Source organism: Balearica regulorum, chromosome 4 (genome assembly GCF_011004875.1).
Source record: "Balearica regulorum gibbericeps isolate bBalReg1 chromosome 4, bBalReg1.pri, whole genome shotgun sequence".
Taxonomy (NCBI): Eukaryota; Metazoa; Chordata; class Aves; order Gruiformes; family Gruidae; genus Balearica; species Balearica regulorum.
Genome location: NC_046187.1, coordinates 14,988,047 through 15,011,541, shown reverse-complemented (window position 1 = coordinate 15,011,541; position 23,495 = coordinate 14,988,047). Strand labels below are relative to the sequence as shown.

The 23,495-nt window shown below is 39.4% G+C and overlaps 3 protein-coding genes across 10 annotated transcripts in view; 2 read left to right on the top strand and 1 right to left on the bottom strand.

Moving 5' to 3' along the window:
* OTUD4 (OTU deubiquitinase 4) overlaps window positions 1-1,897 on the top strand; it is a 33,361-nt gene extending 31,464 nt beyond the window's left edge. For 2 of the 4 annotated variants that reach the window (XM_075751239.1, XM_075751241.1), the window contains exon 22: window positions 158-1,538. In XM_075751239.1, the coding sequence (XP_075607354.1) occupies window positions 158-1,396 (1,239 nt within the window). In that variant the 3' untranslated portion in view covers window positions 1,397-1,538. Of the gene's footprint in view, window positions 1-157 lie in introns of all 4 variants that reach the window. The other 2 variants (XM_075751240.1, XM_075751238.1) reach the window with 2 other exon arrangements.
* A 2,611-nt stretch (window positions 1,898-4,508) lies between these two features.
* Window positions 4,509-21,525, bottom strand: ABCE1 (ATP binding cassette subfamily E member 1). 3 transcript variants are annotated; one of them, XM_075751220.1, is made up of 18 exons: window positions 21,506-21,525; window positions 16,038-16,206; window positions 15,640-15,725; window positions 15,014-15,111; window positions 14,504-14,621; window positions 12,404-12,541; window positions 12,166-12,235; window positions 10,949-11,045; window positions 9,912-10,001; window positions 9,188-9,309; window positions 8,272-8,493; window positions 7,727-7,786; window positions 7,584-7,642; window positions 7,309-7,419; window positions 7,073-7,215; window positions 6,861-6,983; window positions 5,615-5,726; window positions 4,509-5,386 (listed from the first exon to the last, which is right to left on the bottom strand). In XM_075751220.1, exons 2-18 carry the CDS (start codon window positions 16,138-16,140, stop codon window positions 5,339-5,341), a joined length of 1,800 nt encoding a protein of 599 aa, XP_075607335.1. In that variant the 5' UTR covers window positions 16,141-16,206; window positions 21,506-21,525; the 3' UTR covers window positions 4,509-5,338. The 3 variants fall into 3 exon arrangements, with proteins under 3 accessions (XP_075607335.1, XP_075607334.1, XP_075607336.1); XM_075751219.1 differs by lacking the exon at window positions 21,506-21,525 and adding an exon at window positions 21,316-21,466; XM_075751221.1 differs by lacking the exon at window positions 21,506-21,525 and adding an exon at window positions 20,540-20,825.
* Window positions 21,526-22,016: 491 nt separating this feature from the next.
* Window positions 22,017-23,495, top strand: part of ANAPC10 (anaphase promoting complex subunit 10) — a 37,881-nt gene continuing 36,402 nt past the window's right edge. For all 3 annotated transcript variants that reach the window (XR_012835215.1, XM_075751235.1, XM_075751236.1), the window contains exon 1: window positions 22,017-22,070. The gene's annotated coding sequence lies outside the window, so the exon portion shown is untranslated. The remainder of the gene's footprint in view (window positions 22,071-23,495) is intronic.

The window sequence follows — 23,495 nt, the reverse complement described above, 5'->3', positions numbered from 1 at the left end:
AGGGCAGTCAGTGTAAATAAAAAATAACCTTTAGTTCCTGTAATTAACTGTTTCAAAATGGTAAATGACCTGTGTGCTATTATGTCTGTCTGAACATTCAAAAGACCAAACACTTTTTTCTCCCCCCCTTTTTTTTTTCCCTTCTGTTGTCTTGCAGGCATACAGTTGTCCCATGTGGGCACCCCACTCTTACTTGTACCCCCTGCACCAGGCCTATTTAGCTGCTTGTAGAATGTACCCAAACGTGTCCCTTCCTGTCTATCCGCACAACCCCTGGTTCCAGGAGGCTCCGCCGACTCAGAATGAAACCGAAACTGCACGAACAAACAGGCACTTTCCTGTTCAGAGTGAGGTCAGATCCAACAGTCAAATGCCACAGGTTGATAGTAGGTCTCCATCACTGCCTCTGATTATACCTACAGCTCAGGTGTCGGAAAGTCAAGGACAGGTCTGTGTAGAATCAGAGAACCCAGTGCAAGCTCTTCATGCAAACTACGAGGAGTCTCTGAGAGGGAAAAATATGTTCCCGCAGCCGCCCTTTGGACACAATCACTTCCTAGGAGCTGTTCCAATAGCACCTCCTTTCTTTCCTCACTTTTGGTATGGGTACCCGGTTCAGGGTTTCATTGAAAATTCAGTAGCAAGACCTAATGTAGTCATGTCACCTGAGGACAAAGAGGCAACAGCTGGCACCTCTGCAAACGTGTACATGGCTAAAGAGTGCAGCCCTCCAGCTCCTGTAGTAAACTGTGCAGAACCGCTTCAGAAGACTAACAGCAGCAGCAGCGGCTCGAACGCCGTATCATTCCCCGTGGCTGGTGAATGCAGTGCCCCGAAAGAAACTTCAGCTAGGGCACCTCAGTTGGAGCCAACTTGTCCTTCGGCTTCTCCTGCTAAGCAAAAACCAGCCGGGCAGCAACATCGTTCTCCACAAGTACAGGGGAGTGAGAGGCAGACAGCGGTGCACAACGCTCCGCCGCTGTTGGCGGAACCGCCAAAAAATGAACTCAAAAATAGCATTTCCAGTCGTAAGGAGAAGACTGATAAAGGTAGAGATTGCAAGGGTGCTGGCAATCTGCAGACAGAAAACAGGGCACAGAGAACAAGGGAAGAGAGCTCTGAAGATGAGAGTGAAGTTTCTGACATGCTGAGAAGTGGTAGATCCAAGCAATTTTATAACCAGACTTACGGAGGAGGCAGAAGGCCGAGACCTGAGTGGGGTTACTCCAGTCGGGGAGGATACCCGTTGCAAAGAAGCGAGGAAGCCTGGAAAGGAGCACCTGGCAGAACCAGAGATGACAGCTACCAGTATCAGCGAAACTTCCGAGGGAGGCCATACAGGAATGACAGGAGAAGGGCAACACTGGGAGATAATCAGAGGGGGCATCAAGCATAGAATGGATGGATAATTGAAAATTTTAAAATGCAAAAAGTAATTTGAAGTAGCAGTTTCAATTCTTAATGTTTCTTTTTAGTGAAGTTCAAGGGTATCTTTAACTTTTGGCGAGTAAAGACTAGGAGGATGTGAACTCCTACCGTATGGTTTTCTGGGGATTATAGAGTTTGTTTGGCGTAGCATTTTTTCCTCAATGTCAAATTAGAAAAAAAACCAATATAGGTTTAGTGTTTGATAATTTTTTTTTTTCCCCACAAAGGTTTGAGTTTGCGATAGAAGATGGATACATACGTTTACTAGAGTGACAAATTACAGCATTTGACGTGATCTAGATTCTAAAATTGATGGTAACATTGCACCAAATATAAATGTATATTTTATCATACAATGCCTTAGTTCTGAACTGAGCTAAAGGAATTCTCAGCCTACTGCACTGTTGTCTTTGATATGCTTCCAACCCAAAGGCCTTTCATCTCAAAAAAAAAAAAAAAAAAAAAAAAATCTGTCAAACTTGAATGTTTCTCTTCAGTGTGTTACACATATGGCAGCCAGCTAACCCTGTGTCTTAGGTATGTTGTATATAGTTCTTTTAATATTCATAGGGTATATTTTTGAATTTTAAAAAGCATTTATTTGTTGAAATCAAAATCAAGACAAGCAGTCAAGAATAGCTGTGTATGAATTGATGAGAATGGCTGTTTCCACCAAGAAAGAATTCTTCATGCTGGTGTGACTAGAATGGTGCCTATGCCAACTAAATAATTACAAAGACAATAAAAATGTAGATGCTATGCATTTCCAAAATAATTCTGCATCTGTTATAATAGCAGAAATTTTTTTAATGCCACTTTAACACTAATGCACTGACAAATCCTAGATATTTTGTGAGGAGAGACGCATAAAGTACATGTTACGTTTTTTTTTTTTAAGTTTGTACGATTGAGCTACTGTTCAGTATTCTTTTGTTGTTGCACTGTTGATGCAAATTTATGTTTTGCATGTACAACTCATTGCTGGAACTACTTTTAAAAGCAAGATGGAGAGTCTCGGTGTGCTCTGCTCTTCCCTACAGTTCAGAAGAAAGTGGCTTCTGCCTTATATTTTTTACACTGTGTCAGAGTTCTGATGCTGTTTCTTCTGACCCTGACAATGATCTCTGCAGTGTTCCTGTTGCCTTTGCAGTTTGGATATTCAGCTGTCCAAATGCGGAGAGTGCAGTGCGCACAGTATTCACTCAGCTCTGTTGCTCTGTAAAATTAACCGTTGTGTATATTTTTATATCTCTGTACATACCTGTGTAGGTGATGGTACCCTTTCATTCGTGTCCGAGATTGTACACCCTTGATCAGGAAACTTGATAGTTACGTGATGAAGAACTTTTCAGTTGCATGCCATGTATAAAAACCCTACTTAAAATAAACAGTTGTCTTTTCACTTTCTTTCTAAATTATATTTACATCCTCGAAACTGTTGCCATGACATGAAATGTACGGTAGGACTCTGCTTTTAGAATTTACTTTTAACAATTGCCGTAAAGTATTTAAGCTGGGCCTATGCCGTGCCTCGCTGCTCTGGCCCAGGTAAGGACTGCAATGTGCAGATGTAATGTTTTCTCCACTTTGACTGTTGATTAAATATGGTTTCCTCTGGTTTTGCTGAGACTTGTGGATTGATTGGCCAAACCCTTTGCCTGGGGCAAGGTGTTGTAGACTGCAGGATCCCACTGGTTAGTAGGGGACTCCTCTGTGTAATACTCAGCATTGAACTGAGATGTATTTGCTAAATGTTTACCTTGCCCCAGTCGGGGCAGAAAATGCCGAACTCCAGTCCAAAGGGCTTTCTACTCATCTGCAGGACTTGAGCTGTGACTTTCGATAGTGGTGGTGGTGCTGTAAGGCCATGTTCATTACCTGTACCTTTTCATGGAGTACCCCTGTTGGTGTAACGCAGATGGATTTCTAGGTAGAGTCTGTGTAACACCCAATACTGCCAAGGTTATAAAGTAACGCCATTAATGACTAAAAGACAACAAAACTACTGTCTTTGCCTCTAATTTATGAGGGACAGATGTAAATAAAGAACAAAGCCACCTTTTCTTTCATTTCTCAACATTTTTCACATGCCACTGAAGGCGGAACAGACAACTGTTGTATGGAAGATATACACTGTTCCTTCCAGACACATAGCTGAAAGTTCTTTTTACATGTCTGTGAAACTTGTGTAACACTTGTGTAGGAACCCTCCAATATAGGCACTTTTCCCTTGATCTCTCTGAAGAACCTTTAGCTGGTAACTTTAACAACCCATTTATTTCTCTTCATTTTTGTCTATAGTAAGGATCAAAGCTTTCACTTTAGGCCAAAGTACTAATTGCATCTTAACCTTGTAAAAAGTTGTATCTTCCATGGAAAGATGGTTGGTGTGAGGAATTATGTGAAGGAAGGAGTTGGTCAGGATTCTCACACCTGCTAGTAACCTCACTTTTCCTACCTAAGTGATCTGGTTACCTTTCTATAAACCACAGCTTTGGTGCTGGAAGTACTGAATATGTATCCCTGAAAATGGTAAGCTTTGTAGGATATTTAATCTACTAAATCATGCTTGATTGTAATGTGCTTCTAAAATCTGAGATGATCTTATCCTAAAGTAAAGAAACAGAGTACTATGAGAGCATGTTACAAAGCAGTTCTACTGCATTAAGTGAACTCTCCCCAGAAACAGGATGGCTTATTAAGCAAGCTCGCTAGCTATCTGCAGTGAACCGTGCTGGTTTTCTCAGATCATCAGCACAAGGGATCTCTTACCTGATGTTGAAACATCCGATCTGGTTTATAAATGCCCCTTTAGTTAGGGTGCTGTGAGAGCCCTTAGAAACAAAGTGCTTTGCTGTGTGCATGTAAACTGAGACCATGCTCTGGTTGGTGATTTTTGAAAATCCCTAAACCTAAAGTAGACCTTGTGCTGAGATGAGCTGCCATGCCCTCCTGACTCCTTAACAAAGCTGCCTACAGATGATCGATTTGTTACAAGCTTTAAGGCAAGTGTTCTGTTCCGCTCTGCGTGTCTCTTATCACAGTATGGGAGGAGGAGTTTGCTGACAAGGTATCAATCCTTTGTGAAACAGATGGCTTTATTACTCAAAAACCTCCTTCCTACAGTATACTGCTCAGTTTGTAGACAAAGCAACTGGAAAAACCAGGCATGTGCAGGTTTAAGTTAGAGAAGATGTGAAAGGATTTTAATATTTAAGTCTTTATTTAACTGATGATTCTTCTGTAAGTAGGTCTGAGATGATGCATAGAGACAGATGCCTACAAAAGGGGTAAATCTCTTCCTTTACATTGTTACATGTAGTTTGTACTCCATCTTTTGTGTGTTCCTTTCTATAGTATGAGCATGGCATCATGATATACACACTTTTAAATTAGTAATTCAGAAAGTTTTGCACTGTGTCACAGAAGAGCTGTAAGTTGGGAGGATATTTATTTACGAAACCCTCATCCAGATTCAACGTTTTTAAAATAGAAGTCGCTTCTGTACCTTGACATTCTTGATAAGCTTCCCTCTTATACAGAAAAGTTTCAAAGATTTTTAAAATGAGGAAGTCCAGTCAGTACTTGGTATGTGAGTAGGATATATTGAATTGAAAAACCTCCTTTAGATTTTGAAAAATCTGGGGACTTATTTGCACAATTTCAAGGTGGTCTATTTTGAAATTATTACACTGAAAACAGGGCTGTGTCACGAAAATATAGAAAGTGGCAGTTTTACTCAGACTAGGATTTACACTGCTACTGGTCTCAGGTGTTACACGCAGCAAGAAATTTTTAAGCTCCAAAAGATGAAGTGTTCTAAAACCTGATTGGGCCTTCTCATCCAAAAATGTTTAGGTTCCAATATGCATTTCTATATGCCAGTTAGAAAGATGCTCAGATTCAATATTTAGTCATCCAGGAAAAAGTAGTTTCCACTCTTCTTCTGTTCCACATCCTTGGGAAGAGAAAAAAGGTCAATGTTACTGAAATAGTCTTTAGCACGCCTGATCACAGCCGAAACAAGACACTTACCTAAACTTTATTACTCTTACTACTCATTTCACATGCTGTTTTCCAGCACAGCAAAAATACCAGGTTACTCTTCATTTTGTTCCTTATTTTAGAACCTGGCTTGATATTAAACAGTCATGGCTTCTTTACTATAAAGGTGCTTCTTTCTTACCTTGATTGAATTGAGTTTGTTTATTCTTGGCCTGTAATTGTTGGGGTCTCTTCTAAAAGTGATTTCAAGTTGAGATAAAAACTTATTCATTCCAGCCAAAAGAGTCTGTGGACTGTTAAAAGAGAAGAATATTGCAGGAATATTTGCAGAAGTTCTATGCTATGCAGGTTACAGGCAGCTTTGACCTCCACCCTGAGCTCCTTCAGATCTGGTAAGACAAATGTCAGCTGCATCTGACACAGCAGGACGGGCTACGTTTTCTGTCAAATCATGTCTCAGACAAGAAGTGGTACCTACTCCTCCCATCTCTCAGCAGTATGTCAGCAGGTCTGCGGACATTTACTTTTTTTTTTTTACTCTGTATCCACACCTGTGCCTGCTGGCAGACTTAGTTATTTACATTCAAAGAAAAAAAAAAGAGTTGCACCATTAGTAAGATATAACAAAGATCGTAACGTACACTGATGCTGAGAAACGGTTATGTGATTGTGATTTTTTAATTCAAACAAGTGAGTTCTTAGAAGGAATACACCATCAAAACCAGGCTAGCAGTGTGCTGTAAACACAGTGCTAGACCAGTGTGTTCACTTCATCTGGCTTGCGTTAAGTACTTAGTAATTACTACTTCTAAAAGCCTAGTTTCTAGTAAGGCTGCTCCTCAAAATGTCTGTCATTTACATGAAATTATTTGCAGGCACGAAGTAGACATATCACAAGAGACTGCTCTGAAAGAGTAAAACTCTGTGTACATCATGTGTTGCTGTCAAGCCTTGCACTTCACAACATTTGCATACCTGCACCTGTAGTACACTGTTTTCTTTTAGTACAGCTGAAAGTTATTTTCATAAGCATAGTTTAAAATTGGTCCTTTTTTTCATTCCTTACACTCAATGCCACTTCTTTGTTCTCCTCTGATTGCAGTGTGATTGGTGTGCAGCTGCTTAAGGCTAGTTTAAGCCAGGAGCTGGTCTAGCGTTAGAGGGCTTGGTTGCATTCTCCAGCTATGCCTGAACTCTGTGTCTAGGCAGCCTCTTAAGTGTGGATTGATCCTATTTTCTCTGCCTTGCTTCAAAAAACAAGAGCCAGAACCCTCTGGACACTCTTGGATCACTTTAAATTCAGCTTAAATTTCTACAGGCAGGGATGCTTCACCTCCTTATTTTTGTTGATGCTTCTGACTGATAAACAATTTATTTCTATGTTGTCCTCTTTTTATCGTGCTAACTTATCCAAACAAGTCTCTTACCTGTTTGCAAGTGTGTTCTTGGAAGGAATACCATCAAAAACAATCACACGATCAGCAAGATACGTAGCCATGATAAAATCATGTTCTACCACAAAAGCTGTTTTTTTGGCATGGAGAATGAAACTGAAATAAGAAAAGTGAGAGAGCTGAATGTAAAATTATTGTAAAACTACAGAAAGCGTCATGTATTTTTCCCATCACATATATTTTACCGTTTGATGACTCTAGCAGCCATTAGACGTTGTTCAGAGTCCAAATACGCTGAAGGTTCGTCAATTAGGTAGACATCTGCAGGTTTACCAAGACAAAGAGCTAATGCAACACGCTGCAACTCACCACCAGACAGTGTTTGAACCTATTGGGGCAGGGGAATAAGGCCGTAATTAGTTCAGGTACAGGCAGAGAATTAAAGAAGACAAGTTAGGATGTTGTCTCAGGCAATGAATACCTCCTGGTCAATGATGTTTTCTATCTGAAGAGGTTTCATCACATCAGTTACAAACTGGGGGTGCGTATAAGCATCTCTGATCTTCTCATGCAGTAGCTGACGGACACTTCCCTAGTAGAAGAAAAACGTTGCTGCTCAGTTTTATGAACCACAAGAAAACAAGAAGAAATAAAATTAATAGAGCTTTTTGTTCCAGGCATAAAGAAATTCTACCTGTGTACTAAGAACATGCTTTTTGTAGCAAACACAATACAATAAATAAGGCTTAGACGTACTGTAGATTTAGGACTGATCTTCTGTGGTTTGTAGCTGACATTTAGAACTGGGACCTCACCTATAAAAAGATAAGATTTATAATGAAAACAAGAGCCTTTCCAGTATCTTCAAAATAGGTTTCTACTAATGTATTAAGCATTACCTCCTTCGTCAGGTGTAAGTCTTCCTGCAAGCATCCGGATAAATGTAGTTTTGCCAGTTCCTATAATAAAACGCAAGTTTCATGTTACTTCAGACTTTTAATAACTTAGACCTCTGACAATGAAGTCACTGATACAAAAAAAAAAAAAAAAAAAGACTTAATGAAGAATACATTTTAAAATTAAACTGCTTTGAGAATTCCTATATTCACTTCCAGAAAGCAGCACTTGCTATTGCTTTTTCACATGGAAGAGACATCTCAAGCTACAACAGTGCAGACTCGTGGCTAAGCTCACCAGGTCAATCAGCATCCTGCCAATCTACACTCTTAAAATGGGGTAACAGACAAACACAGTGGCATCATTAACATTCAATAACCTCAAGCCCCCACTATTTAAAGAGCAAGTTCGTGGCCTGGCATCTTCACTAGGAAACCACCAGTTCAACCTGACCAAAACCCAGTAATTTTGAAGATCCAGACTGAAAAAGGGCTTTAGGAGCATATTTTGGGCTGTAGAAGCAGTTCCCAACAAGAATTGCACTTACCATTTTCCCCTAACATCACCATAATTTCAGAATCAGTGAATTCTCCAGCTACTATGGATAGTTCAAATTCTCCCATCTTTTTTTTCATTCCTGGATATTTGTACATACACATCTTTTTAACTTCTTCTTCATTAGCTGTCTCGGCCACTTTAAATACCAGAGATGCATCTCGAAACCTTAGATTTTCTGTCGGAACATAGCCATCTAAGAAAATGTTTATGCCTATAAAGGGAGGAAAAAAAAGCATTAAAAAAAAAAAAAAAGTCTACAACAAAGGCAGACAAGATGAATTTCAATTCTTGACTGTAAATTCCAGTCAGATAAGGAGAACGCTGGATTTTAAACGGCATGTTAAAAGAGGCAACAAAACTTTCTGTTTGAAAGTATGTACATTATGCAAATTGAATGAAGAAAAATCTTACTAAAATTACAAAAAGGCTATGGAAGCTCTTCCTGAAAACCTAGACTTAGTAATGTGCATAGAGTGTAAAGAAACTACTGCTGTTGGACCCTTTCTCCCAAAAACATCTATTACTGAGTCTCAGTGCTACAAGCGTGGTCAATTCAGTTGAACACTACATACCTCTGCACTGTGCAAACTCTGTCCTGCCCTTTCTCTACTATTTACAGGGTCTTTTGTGTAACTCCACTGTTTACAAAACACCTGCAAGTATTAGAATTATGTCCATAGCAAGAGACAATGGGCACTTCATAATTAAGACGTCTGGGTTGAATTATAAATTCAGGATCATGTAAAACAGAAATTCTGCACAAAATAAACCAGTAGTTTTTTAGTTACTGAACTACAACAGGAAGAAGACATGGTCACATAATAGATAACCAGCATTTTGGTACCTTTTTCTCTTCCATACAATTTTTTTGGTACATTTAAAAAGAGAAATATGGCAAGAATTACCTTCTCTTACGCTGAAAGGCATAGTAACAACACCATAAGCACTTGGCACACCATACAGGCAGCAGATAAAGTCAGAGAGATAATCTAACACACTTAGATCATGCTCTACGACAATAATGTACCTGAAAAATAGAGCCAGAGAGATGCTTTTATACTTCAATATGAAACATTTTTTCTTTCTTTCTTACTCTAGTCTTGCATAAGCAAAAGCCATCAACATGATTTTCATTTAATAGCATTCTTAGCTTTATACTAAAAAACCCATGTTCAAATCTCTGATAAGCATTTTTTTAAACTGTCCAATAAACAGACATTGTGAATGACAAGTTGAAAGTCCATCTTCAGTATAAACTGGCAGCTTCTTTATGTACAGTAAGTGGAAGAATATTGATTGACTGGAGCGAAAAATACTGTGCACATTTTAAGAAAAAAAAAAAATCTTCATGAGAAGGGGATGGAACAGCAATATTCAGGTGAAAAATAACCACCTGTATTTTCACATCCTTATTACACAATTTACCCCAGTGCTGAAATAGTACAGAAACTATAGGAAGTAAGTTTCCAAAATGCAAAGGAATAGAATATTACTGCCTTAAAATATTTTAAACATCTATTAGTGTACTGAGATGTCAGAACTACTAGAGAGATAGACTGGGTGTTTCTTCCCTCTGTAAACAGTCACTTATTATTACAGTCTAGCAAAACATTTCAAGTTTGTATTTACCTGTCAGGGTTTATTAGGGATCGAATAGTAATGGCAGCCTTCAAGCGCTGCTTGACATCTAGGTAGCTAGAAGGTTCATCAAACATGAAGCTAGCCCCAAAAGAAAAAACGGAAGTCTTAGTGAATGCAAGTTTTCTACATATTCACACCTAATACTAACATTTCAACCATTAAATAATGATAATGTTTTTAATTTCTGTGTATTTATATTGAGAGGAAAAAATGAGAATTATGTACTGACGCCTGCTTTGAATCTCTGATGACTGCCATGTGAAATTGTTAAGCGGTTCGAGTTAAGTATTACTTTGCCAAAAGCTCTGACAAAGTTATCAAATGTTATGAGAAATCAGCAATCCATTAGGAATCCCATGCACTCAGTTGTGATTCAGTTTAACATGAACTGAAAAGTGCGAAAATACTTTAGGAGACTGGAAGAAGGACATCTTCCATAAGAGAAAAAACAAAACAACAAAACAAACAAGAAAAGCAACCCAAACCCACACCAACCAAAAACACCCCACAACCCAAACAAAAAGAAATTTAGAAATACCAAAAACCCCCAAACCCCAAAACTCTTCTGATCTTGGCCTGAAAGAGTCAGGAAACAGCACAGACTAGACAGTAATTTCCTGGTTACAAGACAGGAGAAGAGGGACACACGTCCCCAACGATGGGAAGGATCCGTCCATTTCTTATGGCTAAGAAGCTAAGTGAGGAAGGCTGTCAAACATACAGCAATATACAGGATACATTTTTGTGGGATTAGGGAAAGGTTATCAAGTTGTGATGCTGAAATTGGTCTCTGAAATTAGCTATTTCCAGTAAGATGAATTAAAGCATAAAAACCCCAGAGATTACATATGGAGTGTATATGGATCTCAGCTGCTGAGTTGGTAAAAACAATTTTTTCTAAAAATCCTTTTGTTTAAATATTTCAAAACAAAAGTATTATTTCTAACAATAAAGGTAAATTAGGAGGGTCATATTTGGAGACAGATTATTAGAAGCAATGTGTAACAGAAGTAAATTAAACATACATATCAGCCTTCTGAATGCAAACAACTGCACAAGCAAATCTCTGAAGTTCTCCTCCTGAAAGGTCCTCAACATTTCTTTCTTTCAGATGGGTTAAGTCTGCAAATAAGCGGTTAATTTTAGATCTATTATAACCAACACAACAATTCATATTTTTATTACCTACAGAAACATGTATAATCACAGCAGACATCCTACGCAGAGGAAAAAACCAGAAAGAAGTAAAATAAGCGTTCAGTTTATACAGAAGCATCATAATGTTATTTTTAGGTCACAGCAAGTTACAGCTTCTCTGCAGCATTAGCCAATGAATTTGTATGGCTGCTTCTTATCACGCAGAAGGATTAGGTTTTTATTTGGTTTTCCATCAGATATTTGGTAAAGATTTCTGGCCCTAAAAAGAAACTATATCAGTTTTAAAGGTGTTTCTTGTTGGACCTGGCTGAAGAGTTCTGATTTTCAAGCAAATCAAGTTCCTCACATGCTACGGCAAATTTGCAAAGCCAGTATTTTCTCATCAGAATATACATTTCAAGAATATGCTGTCTCAGTAATAAGTTAAGTGGGACCCAAATACCACGCTCTTGGTGGCACAATGCAGCCCCACCTTTACCGCTCACATCTACCAAAAAGAACCCTGTTAAATCTAAATTAACACCTAAATTTACTAACAAATGAATTCAAAACACCTACAAAAAATTACCAAGGCAGAACTATGCAGATGTTGTTCTGCTTAAATGCACTGTTCTCAGAAGGCAGTACCATTCCCATTATAATTAGCTATATGCAGCTTTTTTGGGGAGAGGAAATATAAAAAGGGTTTTTTTGTACTTGGTTAGTATTTTCCATATGTAATGGTTCTCACAAGAGAGTACGTTAAGATTTTGCCAGAGTTGTAAGCAAGCAAGAGGAGCAGATGGTAACTGAAATTTTTCCAGATTTAAAAATAAACACTTTCTACCATGAAACAGAAACTGCATTAGATATTGTTAACTAGCATGGATCAAATAGTTTGCCTTTGCCACTAGAAAGTAGTATTTGCATTGGTTCAGATATGCTTACAACAAGCCTTAGGCTTTAAACTAAAGCATCTTTACTTTTTAGTCTTTTTTTAAATTGGTATTATTTAAATCTACTATCACATTAGTAGTAACTTTCTTTTTTCAGTCAATAGGCATTTCTCAAATGCTTTGAAGTATGACTTTACAAAATTACTTACCAAGCTGCTGACATACAACGGTTTGTGTCTTAGTTTCATCCTTCCTATCCAAAATTGATCCCACTGTTCCCTACATGATAAAAAATAAAAAACCCCACAATATTATTTAAACATTAAAAATTTCATACAATAGTAAATTTTTGACATTGAATTATACTGCTAAATAAAATCTTTAAACACAAGAGAGGTATTACAGGAGAAGCTCCCAGCTTTCTATCAGCTCATGAAAATTTCTCACCTTTGCAGCTTTAGGGATCTGGTCCACGTACTGAGGTTTAATAATAGCTTTAAGGTCATCTTCCAGGATCTTGGTAAAATAATTTTGCAATTCAGATCCTCGGAAATAAGTCAGAATTTCTTGCCAGTCAGGTGGATCCTGTGACAAAATTAAAGCCTGTATTTGCTTATACCATTCTAAAAACATCATAAAAAATATCTAATTTTAAAATTCTGATCAATACGGCAAATAGAACATGCTTGTAAGATTAAAAAAAAAAGCCTGGATAAAAGCTAGTTACCAAACTCACATTGCCTCTGTAAAGTTTCCATTAAAAAAAAAATAATTATAAAATTGCAAAATGGATGGCAAAAGTTCAGATTTTTTTTTTCCCAGGTGCACTGTCACTAGACCTTTCAAGAAAAAGCATTTTAAATTTGTACCTAGGATATCCAAAACTGTTCTTAGACAGCTAAGAAGCTACGAGTGAAACTGCTTCATGGGGAAAATGATAGTATGGGTTACTGTAACTGCACTTATTAGCTATCTGATCCAGCTAATCCAAAGAAAAAGGGTTGGACTGATAAAATCAACTTGCACAAAAGATGCAATAAAATTTGGTCATTTTCTCTGCTTTTAGCAAACATTTCCAAGAAAACAGGAGAAGATAAAGGAAAAAAGAAAAAAAAAAAAAAAAAAAAAAAAGAACTGTACAGACCCAGGAAAAAGTCCCAACTTGGTACAGTTTTGTTTTACACAGCATACTACTCCGAATAGTGCCAAGGTAATTATTTTGATGGTAAACAGTATGAAAACAGAGCAACACAGCCATATTTCCAAACCAAGCAAATATACAGAGGAAGTGCTTCCTAAGTTTTAGAGCAGAAGCAACACAGAAGGTTTAATTCATACCACGTGTTTCTGTGGTCATAATGATTTGACTCTTCACAGGAAAGTCTGATTTTGGAAGCATGGTAATTCAATTAAGTACACATTCAGAAAGTCAAAAGTTTTGCTATTTCTGCAATACTACCACCTGAAACAAGAAGTCCACAAAATAATATAAACCAAACTTGAAAGAGAATGGAAAATGTAGCTGGGAAATTATTATTTCTTTGCAGTTTTAAGTGGCAGCCATAAAATTAATAATTTATTAAAACATTACTCTTTCAGGTAAAGAAACTGATGAAGAAAGTTTGAACACACTTGTTCCCAGAAGTCCTTCTTGAAGGACAAATGTGAGCATCAAAATTCAATTGTCACCACACCATTCAAAGGTGAGAAGGTGATACCTGGAGTACTGTCTGAGAAGAGGAGTCACAATAGCTATTATTCATGTCTTTTATCTAATAATCTTTGGAGTAGTGCTAGGTAAACAAACCCCTGTAAATTATTTTGCTTGCTGGCTGCACCGATTGACTTAGTGTAAATACATAGGAAAACGCATGATGATCTCCTATGAAGACCAGGAGATTACACGTTATTCTAGGTCTGGTACTCAAAAAATACTATCAAGATTCCTAAGTATCTACCAACATGAAGAAATTAAGGATTTTCAGAACTCAGCATTTAAGTGTACAGTGGGAAACATCTTCAACAACTTACGATAAGAGCATATTTTATAAGAGATCATCTTCAAAAGAATCAAAGATTAAAAAAGCCTAAGAGATCACAAGGACCACGGTAAGCGCTCATACCACAAGACTACCACTGTTCAGATAAAAACAATATTGAACTTAGAAGAAACTCCAAAACTTGAGCTACCTAAATCCCTTGATGGGGAACAGGTAAGTCATGCAGGGGAAAAAAGCTGACATTTTTAAAGACAGGTATAAAAAACCCCAACCCTTAAGTGTGATTTAAAGACAGAAACCTACCTCTTGTATTTATCTTGAGTGAGTTACAATTATAATTAGTATCCTTATCTTTATATACAGAATTTGCATTTGTTAACAACATCCTTCTACTATTGTTTCTGTGTGGAGTAGGTCACTGGCTGTTGTTAGGCAAAGTGCCAATGTCCTCGCAAATTTTATCGCGGTCACAGATACCAACATTCAGTGAAAAAAATATAACCACAGCTACCTATAATGCCAAGTCTATTTTATTGCTGATACATACATCGTATTTTCCAAGATTTGGCTTCTGTTTTCCTGCTAAAATTTTCAAGGCAGTTGATTTTCCAATACCATTGGTTCCAACCAATCCCAGTACTTCGCCTGGACGAGGGATAGGCAACCTGTACACAACATCAATAACTTTGGATTATATTAATGCCATGAGAAACCAACATTTGGTTCTAAAGTAAATGTCACACCCTGTTTTCAGACTTCCTGATTATTTCAGCCTTTGTTAACTTGCCAATATGTAATTCAAATTAAATCAATATTCCTTAAAAATAGAAGGTCATAAGAAAGATTTAAGAGCAGTGATTTCTTTAAACAGGAGCTCTGTAAAACAAGCACTAACATTTTATTTCATTACAATACTTTTTAATAAGCAAAAAATAATTAACTTTCAAAAAAGAAGCTACTGAAGTAATAATCAAGAACATCTTGATGTGCACTATGTTTAGACTATCAAAAACTTGAATTTTTTGTCTCTTTTACGTTGATTTGAAATATAAAATACCTGTGAAGTTTGAAGGCATTGGCACAATATCTATGTGTTGTTTCTTTCTCCAGGTTGCTAGGTAAGTTAACAATTGACAAGGCTCCAAAAGGACATTTCTGTAATGGAAATAAACATATAGATTACTAGCGCACACAAACAATTTATTAACAAAATGCTATGCACTGTACTGTACCCAGCTGTGCATTAAAATAGTTTTAAAAGAACTTTTACCAAATTACTTCGCTTTCATTCACATAGCCAACTTTCCAAAGAAGTTCTATACCACATTTTTCAAATTAAGTAGTTAGCAACTCAGACTGCCAGCCTACAATACAAATAAGGCACACTGCATATATTCTCTAGCTCTTTTACAAAAATACCTTTCTACTGCTAGATGTCTATAACTACAAACAAACAAAATCAAACCAAACCAAAGCCATATACAAGACATTACAACCCACACCCTGCACCCCAATCAGTTCAGTAAACTGACACAGTACTTCACTTTCTATAAACAATGACAGTTAACAAAGCCTGATTATTCAGGAAACAAAATTGCTTTTGGAAGTTACAGTATATATTACTAAATATAATAGCATAATAAGGAAATTTTATCACTTTAAATAAAGCAGCCTAACTTTTACCTTGATGCAAATACCACAACCAATACATAGTGTTTCTGAGATCCATGCTATTTTGCTCTGTGATGTGACTTCTATGCACAGTTTTCCTGGTGAAAAAGAATAAGATTAACTCAAGAAAGTTTCTGGTAAATCAGAATTCTTGCCAGTACTACTAAATTCCACAGAGGAACATGTAACTGATTAACATTCACTGAAGCATCAGATCATCTGAAGACCTGAAAAGTGGCGTTATTACTATGAATTGTTCATGCTTTCAGTGATACTTCTAAAGGTTTTATGAAACGAAGCACGAATGATAAACAAAAACCTAGCAATTATAAAAAACTAGTTCCTTCTAGTAGAACATTATTTAAAACTTCTTCAATTATTTAAATACTTTGTTAAATTACATCTCTTACCCATTCGAACCACGGGACAACTCTTCTTGCATTCTTGACGGCATTTCTTTGGCTTACACTTGTCATGGTTGACAATAGCAATTCTTGTTAGCTTGTCTGCCATAATGCACAATTTAGGGTTAAACGCATACACCAATTATGAGGAGGAATAGTGGGAGTCTTCCAGATCCTAAGGAAAAAAAAAAATCCGAAAGAGAACATAATTACTGACAGCACAGAGAAGAACATACATATCTGAAGTTATTACTAGCAGAGTTCAGAGATGAAAAAAGCAAAATGATTTTATTTTTTTCCTCTTTTAAGCAAGATGGCAAACAGGGCAAAGTCTCAGATACAAGTAGTAAGGTTACTGATGTATAAACAACTGCACAAATCTTTAACATCAGCTTTCCATTCCATTCCTATTTCTCCACTGTAAAACAGAACTATGGTTACATCTGAAAATACGCGTGTTTCCAAGCAAAGCATGTCATACTAACAACAGAACAATCTATTCTGCTGCAAATTTCAGTTTCACAAGCTGCCTTGTGTAACCTTGCTCATGCCACAGTGTCTGGCAGTTAAATTGTGACTACAACTATTACGTCAAGAATCCGATTATAATATTAATTTTACAAACTGTATGCTAATATTCTATATTAAATTACTAAAATACTGTAAATAATAAACCAGTTTTCAAAGTGAAAATTTGTAGTTGCATATAGGAAAGTAATCCAAGCAATGGGAACAGATACACATGATGATGTTTGATTCTTTTATCTTGAGTTTCATTAGAATAACTACACTTACATTCTGCATTTCCTAATATGGTATCAATGACTATAATATATTGCAATAAAAATGAGCAAGATTCTTTATAAAATTAGTTTTAGAAGAGAAAGATCTTGGAGGACTAGATGATTAAATATTCCTGAAATCACAAATAAATGCACTCAAAGAAGTGAAATTACTACTTGTATTCCTCTATGTAACTGTTTCTTCCCTTGCTTAGATATTTGTAATGCACACTGGCAAGCACTGGATTGTACTGGGAATTTATGTCAACAATTGTACCAGAAGGGAGGGAAGGACAAAGAATTCTGAATTTAAGTCTTGACAGATAAAAAAAGCTGGAATGTACTTTAAAGTACATTTATATTTCCTTTCCCATATTCACACATCATACTGAAAATAACAATAATAATGACTTTTATCTTCCTATGAGCAACACACACCTCAGAAAAACTCCCTCCTCTTGCTCCTGCTCCAGAACAACAAAGACAACTGAATTATGAGGCTCTCGGAAGTTTACAAGATATTACAGATGAAAAACAGATTTTATTTTAGGTCTAAAGAAAGACCATAAATAAAGTGCAAAGCATTTCCAGTTGACCACCACTAAATAAAGTGATGGCAGCCGTACTGATGATGCCAATTCAAAATAATTTCAGTTCAATGCAGTATGTATCAGATGTTCAAAGACATAAACGGGACCGATTCTTCAGGTTTCCACGCAGTCCACACGCACGCTTCCTTCCAAGAAAAGGATTCCAATGTTTCAATTAAAGAAAGTATTTTCTGTTGGATGTCCAGTTCATCTTGGCTTCACCAAACTAAAGTATCCTGCAGTGGTTTAGAGACTATTTACTACACACAGCTATTAAATGAAGGAAGGTTGTGACTTTCAATCTCCTGAAAGAAGCAAGAATACAACAGGTGTATGGCACATTTATCATGTTAAACTCCATCCTGCCCTAAACTCCCCTGTGAACTTTAGTTGAAAGGAATCCTACAGATACTCCTGTAATATACAAGAAAGGAAGACTGGCATCTAACTGGGAGCAAAGGTCAGAAATTAAGATGTTATGGTATCTTTACCTCCATTATTACCATAGTTACGAGTATTTTAAGTGGTTCCTTTTAAAAGTGATAGTCTTAATTCTGTTTTCAATTTCCAAAGTATTTTTAAATTAATGTCTACAGATATTCTTCATCAGATAGAAATGAATGTAATTATTAGTCATGCTGTCAACTTATTGTGGCAGTTTCTACTTTTAATACTTCAGTTTTGTTCTTTAATTTTTTAACATTTCCTAAGCCAAAAAGTCCTAATAACATAGTTGGTGTTTTCAAATAAATGACTGCATATTTAAAAAAAAAAAAATTAAAAGTGATTTTACAGTTCTGTATCATCAGACCAGATTGACAAAGTAGGGCAAAACACTGCAATTACATCCATAGGCCAGGCCAACAGACAGGGAATAATGGGTTTGCAATTCTCACTTTAATACATTTTTCTTACATAAGAAAACAAGAAACTGAAGGTCTTACTCTTAAAAACAGAAAGGATGTTTGAGTCTGGGTAATTTTCTAGGAGACATACTGGATTTTGTCAGTGCTTCAAATAAAGATACATTCTTTGGGAATATATGGCAGTGCTTTTCATAAAAGCCCTGTAGTTTGCAGTGCATAGAGTATTTGGGGGTGAATCACCCACTCAACTCTCTCTTTAGTTTCCCAAGAGAAGTGCCTCATCTGGGTCAGCCCCTTCTCCAACGCCTGTGTGGCTGAGTACCCTGAGCAGACAGACCACACTATCTTCCAGGCAGGGCTTTCCCTGCTAGTTCTCTTAGCTCTAACTAGCATGTAAACCCTTCCAGGTGTTACAAAAGCAAGCTCTAGAAGACTGAGCTGCCGTACTACAGGAGCCTGCCTTCCCTGTTCAACCTCCCAAAGCTCTGGTGGAGGTTACTGCCTGAGCAGTACAGATAGCAGACCAGGCAAACTCTCTCCTCAGCCATCTACCCTTCCAGTCTGGTGTTTCGCTTAAAGCACCAAAGCAGGAGCATGGGGTGGGGTTTGCTCTAAAAGACAAGTCAAATATGGCTTTAAACAATTAGGTTTTGCCACCTACCTCAGTAAGCTTTTCACCCAGTCTTGGCGGCATAATCAGATTAAAGTTTACACTACTACCCATTGCTGAATGAGACAATGGTTGGTAAGTAATAAAACAGCCTAACTCACTTATATGGGAGAATGCCCCATCTGTGGTGAAGAGTTTTGAAGGGGCCACAGAAATAAGTACATTGAGCATTTATAAAGTACTTGGTGGGGGGGAATAGAGCCAACGAACTGGCATGGAGACATACATTCGTGCCTCCCTGCTCCCATCTACATAATGGAAGTGTCAGCTTATCCAAAATTCTCCAGTGGTCTTAAACCACTTAAAAAAAAAATAAAAAAATTTGTGACTTCTGTCACTTCTACATAATTTCCAGCACTGTCCTGATGTCTATGATGATAATTGTCCAGAAGAGGAGATGATGATGACAACAACATCATTTTCTACTTAGAACTGACAGTTTAGAGCAAATTAAACAACATTGTCCAAAACCAGAAAGACTCAAGTTACATATTTATATGCAGTTACGTTGGTGGCATTTAACTTAACATACCAAATAGGATACCAAGGTTCAGACAGCAGAACTCTCAATACACTGAACACAGGTTAGCAACACAGACAATATGCATATGCTACAATACAGCATACCAGTAATTGTTAAGTATAGTCAGCAGTTTAAGGGCAGGAGAAACTGGTATTCAGAAGCAATTAAGTTCATGTCTGTATTTCCCCTTCCCAAATCAAGAAGAACAGAACAAAAACACAAAAGTATTAATTTGTTACTAACTACAAGAGTAAAGCGTTATTTTGAATTAGTGAATTATGATGGACTGACAACAGAAAATCTTTCCAGAACAATGGACTGATGACACAGGTGAAAGAATAAGAGGAGTAACAACTGCTAAAAAAAAGAGGTTCTAAAAACCTTGACAGTATCATTTATTGAAGCCAAAAGCTGTTCATTAAGAACTAGGATACCCAAAGAAAATTTAAACAAAACCCAAAGAACAGATTTGCAAACTGCATATGAGATCACTACATTTGTGTCAAAGCAGAAATAATAGTAAATGCTACAAGAACCACCAAAATCTACTAAGAATTAAGAACTAGTCCATGCTTAAGGTTTTGACATTTGCTTTGGAACCTGAGACAATGTACAGAAAGAAGTTTAAACAAGCCCCAAATCTCCCTACTGTATTTAACTTATTATATTACTCATAAGGCACAACATGAATATGAAAATAAATACAGTGTTAACATGAAAAGCATATGGTCAAATATACTGACGCAGCATAATGAGTGGGTGTGTTTAGCTGGTGCTGAACAGTATGAATTATCAGTCAATCTTTAATATTTCCTTTTAACATGAAGTAAAATGCATGAGAATAAACCTACAAATCGGTAATCTATTACATGAAAATTACAGAAGCATTTCACTTGTTTAGGACTAAAGTTTAGGAAACCATAGCAGAGAAACTTGAAAACTATCACATAAACTTGCAGGTGAAATAACTAAGTGCATTCCAGAGAGGAAACAGTACTATGGTCCTAGAGAAAAGCCCTGCCAAGTTTTTGGTTTGTTTTTACACATACCTTGTGAAAAACAGCCTTACCCCATCACCTTATGAAACCTGTGAGAAGCCTTGATCTCCCCACCACACAAGCACGCACATGGATATTAACTTTCCTCAAAATATGGCAAAACATGGCTTTTTTTTTTTTTTTTTTTTTTTACTCTGCAAGAGGAAGGCGCTGCTTTCAGAGGAGAAAAATAGCGGCTTTCCCCTCCCGGCCCCCACAACGCGAGGAGCCCGCGCAGGGTCTCCACACGAAAGCGATTCCTGCGCCTGAGCCCAGCGGCAGAAGGAAACGTTTTCTCTTCACCCCGCTGCTGCTGCACGGCACAGGACGGCTGACAAAAAGAAAAAAAAACAAAAAACGCAACGCACTGTAAGATGACGTACAACCCGCCAGAGACGACGAACCGCATGTGCGGGCAGTGCTAGCCAGCGAAGGGACGGCCTTTCCCACCCCGCACGGGCCGATCTCTCTGCCCGGGCCGTGAGCCCCCGATTCGATGGAGCGGGCGGCCCGGCTCCCTCGGAGCTGGGGGCAACGACTGCACGGCGCCTCGGCGCTGCCGCGCAGCCAGGTCAGGCCGGGAGCAGCCGGCCCCGAGGCCCGGGCGAGGAGCGGTCGGCCGGCCCCGCTCCCGTGGTGATTAGAGGCGAGCCCCAGGCCCCGGCACCGCGGGAGAAGGCCGGCCCCCGGGCCGAGCCCAGCGGCGGGGGGCAGAGCCGGCAGCACTGGAAGCCAGCGCCCCTTCCCTACCCCCCCCCCCCCCCCGTGCGAGAACACCGGTATATCCCCCCCCCCACCCCATCGGAGCCTGCTTACCGGGAGATAGGGGAGAGAGCGAGGCGCCCCCGCTCCCCGGCCGGGCCGCAGCGGGGAACCGCGTCCCCTGTCCCGCGGGCCGGCACGCAACGTGCTCCGCCGCCGCCACCCGGCCAAGATGGCCGTCGCCCCCGCAGGGAGGGGCCTGGGCGCGCACCATAGAGAAGAGGGGGAAGGAAGGGAGGCTCACCATAGAGAAAACGCGTTCGTTCAGAGAGAGAGCGGCGCCTCCCGCTACGGGGAGGAGCGGGGCGGGGCGCGGGCGGCATCAGTCCGCGCGCTGGAGACGCGGCGGTTGGTGACGTCATCTTTGGGTGACGCCACCGGGGAGGCGCGTTTCGCGCGAGGTTGCGTCCGCTATCTCAGCTTCTCGCCCTCCTTTCGGGGCGCTCCGTGAGGAAGGACAGGGCCATTACGGCCCACACCGGCTCGGCACTGAGGGGAGCGCCTGGAGCAGCAAGCCCCGCCCCAGCCCCTCCCCACCGCGTGCACGCGGGCACCTGCGCGCGGGCTCCGCCCCCTTCTCCTCCCACTGCCTCCGCTCTCTTTTAAACCGAGCTCGCGCGGCGCGCAGCGCATGCGTGGTGGCGCGGCGGCGGGAGCCGGTGTGGCAGCTCCTTTGGCGGGCGGGTGAGGGAGGGGCGCCCCGGGCGGGCTTCGGGTCCCCGCGGAGGCGGCGGCCCCTGCCCGCCTTTAGCCCCTTCGCCGCCCCCTCACAGCCCCCCCTCACCCGCTGCAGCGGCTTCGAGGATCAGGTGGGGACGCTGCTCCGTACAGACCTGGGGGGGGGGGTGGGGGCACGTAGTTCGTAGCCGCCCCCTCAGCCAGCGACGGGGGCCAGGGGGGCGGCTTCTCCCGCGTCTCGCCTCCAGGTGTCACGGCAGCCGCAGAAGCTGTGGCCGTGCCCGGGCAGAAGCCCCGCTGGCTGATGCGGTGTGCTCGTTCGGGTGAGGGGCTGGGGGCTGCTTAACCGGGTACCTCCTCCGGGTGCCTCCCTCAGCGTGTGCTTGTGCCTTTGCATTGACCCCCCAGGTGGGAGAGGGGAGCCTGATGTGGTGATTAAGCACAGCCGCTGTGTTTCGTGAGTAGGCGTTGCCGATTTATTTCCAATATTTTAGTGTTTTGTAGGCCTGGGGGACACGGCCGTAATATAATGTTGTAAAATTAATTAATTATACTTAAAATTGTAATTAAAAGTCCTCCAAAGAAGTTGTGGGGGAGGGCTACCAAGGAGCCTGAGTGGAAGCAGTTTGATTTGTCAAACTGACTTCATCCTCTGCTTACTGTGTCTTTTAAAAACCGCTTTTGCTTAATATAAGCATTTGTAAAGAAGTGCTTGCATCATTTAAAGAACAGCTTATATCCTTACTAGGTAACTTTGGAAGTCTGAGCTTGTACAAAAATACATATTTTTCTTTTAGAAATGTATTTATTTAGATTGCGGATACATGTGTAAAAAATGCTAATGTAATTCTCTTGTGCACTTGCTCTATCTTATTTTTAGTGAAATATATGTTTGTGACAATGAAAGACAAGTAATTTTTACTAATAGGCTTAAAGCAATATACTGAAGGTAGAGTAAAAATAATAGGTGTTTAAAATCATATTGAGAGAATAACCTGAGAGATCAAGTGTACAGCTGAGTTAGTTGTTGAAATAGGTTGCTAATGAACACTTACTATCATTATTAAATACTAATTAAAATTAGTAATTTGAATGTTCACTGTTACTGTTTAATCTCGCATGTGAATGCGAAATAGGAAGCATAGTAAGAGACTAGTTTCTGGATATATCTTTAGATCTTTAAAGGCCTTAAAGCAACAAGGGTCCATTCAAGGAAAATGAGAGCAGGGAAAATGGCTTGTGAGGTAAAATAAGTAGTGCAAGTATGAAAGTCAGGGCATCTATGGTATGAAATCCCCTTCTGTTAGGAAGAACAGGAAAAACGATCTTAAATCATGGATGCTGCAAAAATGCTGGAGTGGTCAGTGCAGTCATTGTTCAGTTTTGCTGGAAAAGTTGTAGTCAGATACTTGTTAAAAATGAATAAAATGATATGATGGGAATCCAATCATAATAGTCTTTTAAAAAGAACAAAGTTAGCTGAGCTTTGATTCCCCTGAAAGATTCTGAGGAGGTGGTTTGGGAGGAGAAATTTGTCAGTAAGTAGAAGACAACTA